At 39.9% G+C, this 11,138-nt stretch overlaps 1 protein-coding gene and 2 non-coding genes across 3 annotated transcripts; 1 reads left to right on the top strand and 2 right to left on the bottom strand.

The window, feature by feature from the left end:
- Positions 1–1,642: 1,642 nt before the first annotated feature.
- Positions 1,643–1,714, bottom strand: trnah-gug. The gene has a single exon. It is a non-coding gene; the product is annotated as a tRNA-His (tRNA).
- Positions 1,715–2,071: 357 nt separating this feature from the next.
- Positions 2,072–2,159, bottom strand: trnay-gua. The gene is given in 2 exon segments: positions 2,072–2,107; positions 2,123–2,159. It is a non-coding gene; the product is annotated as a tRNA-Tyr (tRNA).
- A 4,645-nt stretch (positions 2,160–6,804) lies between these two features.
- On the top strand, positions 6,805–8,830 carry LOC119771351 (tripartite motif-containing protein 16-like). Its single transcript, XM_038267218.1, has one exon. The coding sequence runs from the start codon at positions 6,843–6,845 to the stop codon at positions 8,508–8,510; it is 1,668 nt and encodes a 555-aa protein (XP_038123146.1). The 5' UTR covers positions 6,805–6,842; the 3' UTR covers positions 8,511–8,830.
- The last annotated feature ends 2,308 nt before the right edge of the window (positions 8,831–11,138 follow it).

The raw sequence follows: 11,138 nt of genomic DNA, 5'->3' as shown, positions 1-11,138 counted from the left end.
CCAGTGTAGGGACTTTGTAGAATTTTAAATTATTGTAATCACAGTAAAGCTGAACATATAATAGCACCGTCAGGTTGCAGAACAACTTAGCAGAGATTCTGCAGCTTACCCATTAGCAAAAGGCAGAACAGCAGCTGGCAGCTGGTTTGGGAATCAGAAATGACTCAACAGTGGTCAAAACACAACCTTGGATGAACAGGCCTAGCCAGGACAAAACCATGGTAGTAATTCGGTCGAGGGTGGAGATTACGGTTCCTTAACCCCTAAAATCAATGAGCAGCAACTGCTGATGCTGGATGCAGACACCTCACCAGCAAAGCTAGCCGCAGCTCCGGAGTTTCCATCACATGGAACATGATGTTCAGCTGTAACTATTGGGCTCCTTTCATGAATTAGGTCAGATGGAAAAAAGGAAGTATACTGCACTTCCTACCAATTGGTTTTAAAAACCGCTCTCTGGGGTTATGACTTCAGAGGACCGGGCCACAGTTAAAATGTTGAGTGGCAGCAGTTATCAGAAGAATAAATGCACATTTCAAAACCATTATGTTAAATTAAAAATATGTTATGAAAAGCACAATAAACATGTGATTTGTAATTAAAAAGCAGTCCACATCAGAGTGTGACTAAGTAAATTTTTTTTAATCTTTATGTATATATGCATATATAAAGACTGTTAGTCCTAATTACCAATGACAAGGAGAATATATTGTCAATGCCGTTGATTTTTCTGTTTTCAAAATAACTAGAGAAGCTACAAACATATTTTACAGATTTTTTTTATCAGATGTGTTTCTTGTGCCAATGAACAATCTATTCAATTTTGATGATGTTTCAGATAATATTCTGTATAGTTTCTTACAAACCCGGATCCTCTGAATTTGGTTTCCCACCTGATGAACTGTGAACCTGTAACTAATTGAACTGAAGAGTTTCAATTTTTTTTTTTTTGGGGGGGGGGGGGGGGGGGGGGGGTCTTTGTTTTTTTCCTTTTGAATTATCCTGTTGGAATATATTTGTTTTGTTTATTTGTAAATTATATTGACCATCTAACTTGTGTATGTATATTCTATCAATTCATATCCATATAAATCATATAATATAGCTCATAAACATGTATATGTAACCACTACTTTTTCTATTAGAAAAATAAATATACAACTATTAATCATAATTTTCTTTGTTGTGCTTATTCACCCCCCTCTACTCTGTAGTCGAATCTACTTCCAAGCTCATTTAGCAGTCAGTCAAGCCCCAAGTGTTACATATATGTCCTGTCATATAAAGGGTTATGGTAACTATACGGCTCGTACAGGGATATAAGAAGGTCAGGAGGTCCCTTCACTGACTCCTACAAGTTCACATATTACTGCCAGATCTACCTGTACATCGCATGTCATGGCAACCTCTGAGGTACATCTGCTTGGTTTCAATTTTCTCTTATTCGGAAGGAGCCATAACTGTATTATGTAGTGTTCTGCAGCAATGATGTGAAGCTTTGAGTTATATGAGGTGTGTTGAATGGAATAAAGTTCAGGGGTACACCCTGCCTCATCCAAACACTTCAAAAGAAGCCTCTCTTCCTGTACACTCAGTAATAACTCTACTGGAATTGGTTTTAGCATGTTCTTTTAAACAGTTTTGCCGTGACCCGGATTCAAACCGGGGTTGCTGCGGCCACAACGCAGAGTACTGACCACTATACGATCACGGCTGCCCTCTTCCATGTCTTTACATGCTCTATCTGTTTTCTGCCCTACCTCACTCAGAGACATTGATGCAAAATATTTAGAAATACATGAGGGTATGTCCTTGATCTAGCTACCCACATTCTACTCCTGTAGTTTTAAGGTAATGTTAAACTGGTGACAATGGTTGCTGCAGACACAACACAGTCATATTAAAAAATACTACTAAAACTCAATGGAAAAACACAGCAACAGTTTTAAAATCTATTGACAAGCACAAACATAATCCCTTAGGACTTTACGAAAAGGGTTCATAAAAGACTGTTGTCATAAAGTGCTTGTTCTCCTACCGCTATCTCTGTGGGTAGTTTGACAAAACTCTTTCCTTCAAGCCGGATTTGAACCAGCGACCTAAGGATAACCTCTATTGCTCTCTACAGTCCTCCGCTCTACCAACTGAGCTATCGAAGGCAGAGGGAAGGCACGCCCTCAGAAGTAAGCCCGATCTACACAACATGCGTAGAAGAAACTTTTGCAGGATACCTGTTCCGGAACATCTTGCCAAATTGGGCCCCTACGTTGACAGACCTGAGGTGGCCAACTATAGACTTCGCCACAGTTTTCCTTTAATATTTTAGCCCTCATTCATATAAACTACTTTATCTGTGTGTCCTCTGTTCCATGACAAACTGAAGCATTTCTAGGCAGTCTGCTCATTCCTACAATGTCCGTTGCACTATATAATCACACAGTCCCCCCCTTAGTCTGTCAAATGGACAGATCAAGTATATCTGTGAACAAGCGAAATGCATAATTTTCTGGAAAGCAGGTCATCCAGAGAGGAGGTGGAACACAAAGAGGTCAACAAGGATCTGCCAAATTTAACAACATGGGGCATAGACAGATGCGACACGCATTGATTGAGAACTCCGGTAGGGCAACCATTTGCAAGGGATGCATAAAAGTACAAATACTAAACTTCGCCACAGTTGTCCTTTAAGAAAAAAGATTTTGTGAGAACCATCACTGCATGAAAAGTGAGATTTTCGTCCCCGTAAACTCCCGCAGATCTGCCTGATTTTCGTCAGTTTCCGACAATTTGCAACCCGTGCTTGTCCGCGTTTGTCGTGCCACAAATTGTCGAAAACGTACCGTGACGTATGTGGAGAGCGATCAGCTGTACTAATGGCCCTAATTAGCATATGAATGCAGCAAACCCGCGCGGCTGGCCAGGTCTGGCTTGAATAACCTTCTCAGTATTGGCTGAAACCACTATTCTCAAACAAATGAAATCGCTCGTGATTGGCAGCAAAACCACACGTGGCCACGCCAGGCTTTAATTTTCTTACTGAGTATTGGACGGAACCACTTCTTTTTAAACAAGTAAAGTCGCTCGTGATTGGTTGGCATATATATATATTTACATATATATATTTATTCATATATATATATTTATTCATTCATATATATATATATATATATATATATATATATATATATATATATATATATATATATATATATATATATATATATATATATATATATATATATTCATATATTTATTCATTCATATGCTGTGTATTTATGTTATCCTACACTACTACACAATTATTAGGCTACCATCAAGGACATGAATGAATTTATACAGGAAATGAACATTTGCAGGAAGCTGTTTATGCAAAGAAAGAGCTTTATTGAAACACACACAACTATATACAACGCGTATCCAAACACATGCGTTTCTAAAAATTAAAAGTCCGTGAACGGTCCGTTTGCTTCCTCTGGGTTGGAGGTAACTGGCAGCATTCCCTCCGAGGCAGGTCCGATGTGCAGACGCCTACTGTGCGTGGCCCTGTTCTTCGGCATCGCTTCTAACCGGGACTGCAGCTTAACACAGAGTTCAGTGAGATCCGGCCTACGAAATGGCGGCGACCGTACAATCCATCCAGAGACACCGCCGAGGAAGGCGGACTTCCAGAGTTCCACTTCCTCATCTGCTAGCACACTCTGCCTCGCTTTCAGCAGCTGGAAAAAAAAAAACAATGAATCAGCGCACTGCGTATGGACACAACACATCTATCAATGCACCTGAAAAATAGTCACCAAATAAAGTCTTACCCTCTTTCTTCTGGCCCGACTCTGAGCAGATAGCCTCCGCACGCAGCGTGTGGCTGGCAGCGTATATCTGAAGCTCCTGCATACCGTCTGAAAATACGTCTTACAGGCAGCTGGAAAACAATTAAATGAGAGTGGTATAAATAAAAAATCAAACGCAAGTCACAGTAACAAGGAAGGAGAAAACATTAAAACAAGTCACTTACACACAATGTCGTCTTTATCAACATCGTGCAAATCTGGACTTGCCGAGATGGCTCCGAGCAAATAGGAGGTCTGTGAAAACAAAATGTAAAGCTATGATCGGTATCCATTACCTTTTACCGCAGAATGAAAGCATATTCTTTAAATCTTACCCTTGCTCCGGTTCATAGCGCCTGCAATTAGTCTCCGAGTTGTTAAGACGGCATACTGCTTCCTGTAATCACAAAAAATACACTTTAATAAAGCTTGTTCTTGCAAGGCTAGGCTAGATAGGCTAATAGCTAGGCTGCTATTAGCCGGTAGCTTAGGCTAGGCTGCTTTTAGCTTAGCAGGCAGTAATCGAACATATATTTACCGCTAGCATCTCTTCTTTGAGTTCGTCTTGTTCGATGCAGAGTCGCCATCGCGTCCAAGAGGAGTTTTACCCCGAAATCCAGAAGCTCCAGACCGCCTGCACAAAGCAAAGCAGCATCCTCCATTGTGGATCCAGACCCCGCCGCTCTAAGTTTCTTGGAGATCGTACAGAGCATGCGCGAGATGAACCAGAGTTTCCGCGGATCAATAAAAATAATTAAAAAATCATTCTTTTTTTTTTTTTTTTTTTAATCAAGGCCTTAATTGGCACTAAAATTATTTAAATATGTTTATCGAAGTATTTATAATTCTTTAATAAAAAATGCTTATAAAAACAATTTCGTCAGATATATTATATCGCTCCAGGCGGAGAAAAAGCTAGAGGATATATACGTATATATGTGTGTGTGTGTGTGTGTTTACATACATGCAGGAGTCATGGAGCTCTGCTTACAGCTCCTTCATATTTCATGTACACTAATAACTTGTGTTCACGGTTCTTGTTGATGGCATTAAAATCATTTCTAATAGCATTTAAATAGCATTAAATTAGAGTCACTCATTTCTGTATGAACCCTGTGAGCGCTTAATTTAATATGACATATTTCTCTGACCGTGACTGAGTGGATGTGCTCTCTTCATCCTCTGACATGGGAGCTGGCTTGGAGCTCGTCTGCCTGGCTGTGTGTTTCCTGGACGGGGCCGCCTTTTACAGCTGCTTTTTGTATCTCTGCTTCTGTCTCCTTGAGCCCCAGTCGGCCTCGGGAGATGGCCGCTCACACTGAGCCTGGTTCTGCTGGAGGTTTCTTCCTGTTAAAAGGGAGTTTTTCCTCTCCACTGTCGCTACAAGCATGCTTAGTGTGAGGGATTGTATTTGAGTCAATGAGTCAATGCAATCAACTGGTTTTCCTTAGACAGAAAACTTTGTATCAATTTGACTGTATGATCTGGTTGAACTGTAAAGTACCTTGAGATGACATGTGTTGTGAATTTGGCGCTATATAAATAAACTGAATTGAAAACTGAATTGAATTAAAAAAATCCCACCATCATCCAGCATATGTTCAGTTTCTGCCCAAATATATATATATATATTTTTGTAGATTTTTGTAACGGGGATAAGGATAATTCAAAACTGCTTTTTTTTAAATGAACTTGTTCACTACTTCCAAACTCAGCATCTCTTTTCATTCCTGTAATAAGAAGTTTCTTTTGAATGGATTTCATTAAAGTTTAAGTCCCTCGGTGTAAAATAAATATGTTGATGGAGATGAGAAATCTGCTTCCTCGTTGGTGAATAACCAATAGTTTGGATCCAATCATTTAAATAAACGGTGTTAGTTTTTTTTTTTTTTTTTATATATATATATATAAGAATTGTGCTATAATTTCTAGTCACCGATCTGTTGCTGCTATATTTTAATTTGACGAACCGGAATTTGTCGATGTTCTTTTTCCTGTTTGGTGCAATTGCAATTGCGGATCTTGACCTGGCCGGACCTTATGACCACAGTGTACCAATCTTCTGATGGCTACTTCCAACAGGATAATGCGCCATGTTATAAAGTGAATCATCTCAGACTCATTTCTTGAAACTTTTCCACTTAAGTAATTGTGAATTGAGCATATTGACAGACAACATTTTATTTTTTATCTTAAATGCAAATTTTTTTTAAAATAATTACTGCTCTAAATGTATTGCTCTGTCGGCTAAAGATCTGTTTTGGTCTCTATACTTTAATTAAATAAATCAATTCAAGCTAAAATGTGAGAGGCTATACTAAGCCTGATCTCTTTGTATCAGAGATTTTCTTCCTCAGAAAGATGTCACTTGGGGTAAAACCCCCCCTGCAACCCTGGTTTGCATTTGTATAGCTCACAGCATGTTCATTTACATGTTAAAGCCTCCCCTAGAATTCCATGGGGGGGAGGCATGGGGGGAACACTGCCTAAGAAATTCCACGTCAATTTCTGACAATTTACGGGAGTTTTCGACGAAGCCTGCAAATTGCCGTAAACTGCCGCTAACCTGAAGTTCCACGACAATCTACAGTGCCGTATATTGACGAAAATCCCACTTTTCATGCAGTGCATCAGACACTCCCCAAATATAGCTTTTTGAATCAAAAAGCAAATGGATTACTGCTTTTTTTTTTTAAGTTTCTTATTTAGTTTTCTTTTTTTTTTTTGACTAACAGAGCATTAACATAAACAGTCATGTAGTTGAGTTGAATTCTTTTATTAAATTCACTCAAGTAAAATTCAGATTCGGTAAACTACTTATTAAAGGACAAAGTACAGTTGTAAAACCTATTCAAGTGTTCAGTTGAAAGTACAACCGTGTTCCCTCCCCCTGGTTTACAAGCATAATTATGGGTGGAACCAGTGACGTTTCCTGATAAAACCTGATACATTTGAGCTCAAACAAGTTTCTGTTATACAGAAGAGAAACTTAAACAGGTGATAGTGAGAGCTGAAATGGAGCAGAGAATAGTCCGACTAGACCAAGGTAACTTCTCCTGCTCCATTTGTTTGGATCTATTGAAGGATCCAGTGACTATTCCCTGCGGACACAGCTACTGTATGAACTGTATTAAAGACCACTGGGATGGAAAAGATCAGGGGAGTATCTGCAGCTGCCCTCAGTGCAGGAAAGAGTTCCAACCAAAGCCTGACTTGGAAAAAAGTGTCATATTAGCTGAGTTAGTTAAGGATATACAAAAGAGTGGACTCCAAGTTGTTTCCGCTGATCACTGCTATGCTGGACCTGAAGATGTGGCCTGTGATGTCTGCACTGGTAGGAAGAGGAAAGCTGTCAAGTCCTGCTTATCCTGCCCTGCTTCCTACTGCAGGGATCACCTCCAACCTCACTATGATGCTCCACCATTAAAGAGACACAAACTAACGAAACCTTCAGAAGAACTTCAGCAAAACATCTGCTCTCGTCATGATGAGGTGATGAAGATCTTCTGTCGTACTGATCAGCAGTGTATCTGTTATCTCTGCACCATGGATGAACATAAAGGCCATGAAACAGTCCCAGCTGCAGCAGAAAGGACTGAGAAGCAGAAGGAGCTCCAGGAGAGACGACAACAAATCCAGCAGAGAATCCAGGAGCAGGAGGAAGATGTGAAGCTGCTTCAACAGGAGGTGGAGGCCATCAATGGCTCTGCTGATAAAGCAGTGGAGGACAGTGAGAAGATCTTCACTGATCTGATCCGTCTCCTCCAGAAAAGAAGCTCTGATGTGAAGCAGCAGATCAGATCCCAGCAGGAAACTGAAGTGAGTCGAGTCAAAGAGCTTCAGAAGAAGCTGGAGCAGGAGATCACTGAGCTGAAGAGGAAAGATGCTGAGCTGGAGAAGCTCTCAATCACAGAGGATCACAACCAGTTTCTCCAGAACTACCCCTCACTGTCAGCACTCAGTGAGTCTACACACTCATCCAGCATCAATATTCGTCCTCTGAGATACTTTGAGGATGTGACAGCAGCTGTGTCAGAGCTCAGAGAGAAACTACAGGACATCCTGAGGGACACATGGACAAACATCTCAGTGGCAATAACTGATGTGGACGTTCTACTGTCAGAACCAAAATCAGAACCAGAAATCAGAGCTGGATTCTTGAAATATGCTAAAGAAATCACAATAGATCCAGACAGAGCAAGCAGAAATCTATTTTTATCTGAGGGGAACAGAAAAGCAACATTTGTGATCAGACAACAGCTACCTTCCTCTCATCCAAGTGCAGTTCCTGTTTATTTTCAGGCTCTGAGTAGACAGCGTCTGGCTGGACGCTGTTACTGGGAGGTGGAGTGGAGAGGAAGTGCTATACGGTTAGGAGTATCATCCAATAACAGCTCAGATGAGTTTTTATTTGGCTCAAACAGTCATTCCTGGGCATTGCGTTGTGGTGAAAATAGTTGTAAATTTATCCACAATGATGTGAGATGTCCCATATCAAGTCCAGTTTCCTCCAGAATAGGAGTGTATCTGGATCACAGAGCAGGTATTCTGTCTTTCTACAGCGTCTCTGAAACACTGACTCTCCTCCACAGAGTCCACACCACATTCACTCAGCCTCTATATGCTGGAGTTACTGTGTATCGTGGATCCTCTGTGAAGTTCCTTAAACTTAATGAGTTTTAACTTATTTGAGGTTCACTTGATAAAACTGTGTTTTAGTTCTCTTCTGTCATTTCTTTTGTTTTATTATTGAAAGCTTGTGTGCTGCACATTATTTTCAGGACATCTCAGCATGTACAAAAATTACGTTTCTGTAATTCCTGCAAAAACTGACCTGCTGTGAAAATGTGTTTTAATAAATAAAAAACTGTATAAAGTACTAAAAACTGACCAGAGATAGAACATCACCCAGGAAAATGTTCAGGTTGAAATGACGAAATGATTTCATGAATAAGAAATAATATAATAATGTAAATACTCCGTATAAATTCCATGTGACTTGCAATCTACATCTGCTCACCATTTTTGTGTTTAATCTGGTTCTGTCTCCTTTTATCAGCAACATTAACTCAGTACTGGTGTATGAATGTTAAATAAACTAATGTATTTCTATTTTATGTCACTAACTCTACTTTGTTCAGCATTTTGGTAACAACCTGCTGTTTTTAGACATGCTTCCTAAATAAATTGAACTTGACTTAACATCATTATGTCTTTTGAACCTAAAAGATTGATATTAGTTAAGAATAATTCTATTCAATTCAGTTTATTTATTTAGTGGCAATTCACAAGACATGTCATCTCAAGGCACTTTTAGAGAGACAATTCAACTAGATCATAGAGTCGGATTGTTTCAAAGTTTTCTATCTAAGCCAGCTAATTTCATCGACTCATACACTCAACAGCAATACCTCACATTGAGCATGCTTGTAGCGACAGTGGAGAGGAAAACTCCCTTTTAACAGGAAGAAACCTGAAGCAGAACCAGGCTTAGTGTGAGCGGCCATCTGTAACTGGGGTTCAAGAATACAGAAGCAGACATGCAGAAAGAAGCAGAGATACAAAAGGCAACTGTCAACCAGCTCCACAAGCAGCCCCATCCATGAAACACATAGCCAGGCATATAAGCTCCGGGCCAGCTCCCATGTCAGAGGATCAAAGAGAACACATCCAGTTACAGTCAGAGGAAAACGACTACACTGAAAAACAGGCCAAGCTCCCACATCTATAAACAAAGGTGTTGATGGCAGGAGCAGAGCTGATATTTCTCTCCAGGATGGAGTCACACCAAAACAGGAACAGACCTGATGAGCAGAGAGATTCATAAGGTTAAAGATTGAACTAACAAATATTGCAGAATGGAGAATAGAATATAAATCGAATGAAATGGAAGATGAAAAGCGGTCCCTATGTCCTCCAGTAGTCTAAGCCTATATCAGCGTAACTATAGAGATGCTAGCATAACCTGAGCCACTCTAACTATAAGCTTTATCAAAAAAAAGTTTTCCATGCTGATCACAACTAACAGAAAACATAACGCATACATTTATGTTTTCTTGGTAAGGCCAGAGTTTCATGAGGCCCTTCTTGCTAATAAAGCTAGGCACATATTTATAAATTGGTGCTGTTTGAATCAATTTATGGTTGTGAATATAATATACATTGAACAAATTGAGCATGTATGTTTCTCCAATCTAATTAGATTGAAGACTACTAGATTACAGTGAAAACTCCTAAATGACTGCAGAGACAAACTCTCCTCTATAAAACCAAAAAACTCATTAATAAAAGGGAAAGCATTTGTATTTGTCATCTTTATTTGTTATAAACTGTTGCTGTATTTTTTCTCAGTTTTTGTTTAATATACTAACTTTAAAAAGTAAAAGTAGGACATTCCACTCGATAGGATCACTGCTGCCACCTTCTGGTTTAGAATAGAACTGCTTGTTAGATAGATTATGAATTACATTCACATAGGAAAAAAATTACCTGCTGGGGATTGCCAATGATCGACCATTGGTGGCCCCCCTACGGTCACATTTTGTCACTTACATTGGAGAAAGGCAGCTTAGCCCGATATCATAGCCTTAAAAACATTTTGTGGCTTTAGCTGTTTTCATGTTCAAGTAATAAGTAAAGAAGGACCCCAGAACACTGCCTCACCTCACCTCTGTTGTCCGACCAATCCTTCCCCATACTGGGATATTTTCGGTCCTGGTCAGACAGAAGAACTGCTAAAAGGGAGCTCCATCCATATATAGCTTCCTTCAGCAATGAAGCGGTGGAAACATCACCCGTCATGCGAACTGTTTGTTATGTCAGGCAAACAAGAGCACCCGATCATCAGAATCAAATTTATTGCCAAGTAGGTTTGCACTTACAAGGAATCTAACTTGATTTTGACAAAATAGATATATATACAGAATGCAGAATCTATAGCTATACACAATATTAAAAATACAATGTACTATATACTATATATAAAATATAGCTATATACTGTATACACAGTACACAGTGTGTTCATGTAACACAGGAAGTCTGAAGATGCTACATTGGTGTAGCTTCTAGGTCCTAAACAGGGGAGGGAGAGAGGCAGTGTCATTGGGATCTGAGCCTTGTTGATAAGGCTGGTAGCGGATAGGAAGCAACTGTTCTTGTGGCCTGAGGTTGTGGTCCTGATGAACCACAGGCTCCCGCCAAAGGGAAACAGTTTGTGGCTTGGGAGCGAGGAATCAGCCACAATCTTCTGCACGTTTCAGAGGCGTACAGATCCTGGAGCCATGTCTCCTTCCGCGGCGGAAGGAGACAT

Source organism: Cyprinodon tularosa, unplaced genomic scaffold, assembly GCF_016077235.1.
Source record: "Cyprinodon tularosa strain WSP-4 unplaced genomic scaffold, ASM1607723v1 ctg666, whole genome shotgun sequence".
NCBI classification, from domain to species: domain Eukaryota; kingdom Metazoa; phylum Chordata; class Actinopteri; order Cyprinodontiformes; family Cyprinodontidae; genus Cyprinodon; species Cyprinodon tularosa.
This window is presented reverse-complemented; position numbering and strand designations above follow the sequence as displayed.

Excerpts from the sequence above, each read along its gene's own strand:
- LOC119771351 (XM_038267218.1), top strand. The coding sequence starts at position 6,843 with ATGGAGCAGAGAATAGTCCGACTAGACCAAGGTAACTTCTCCTGCTCC.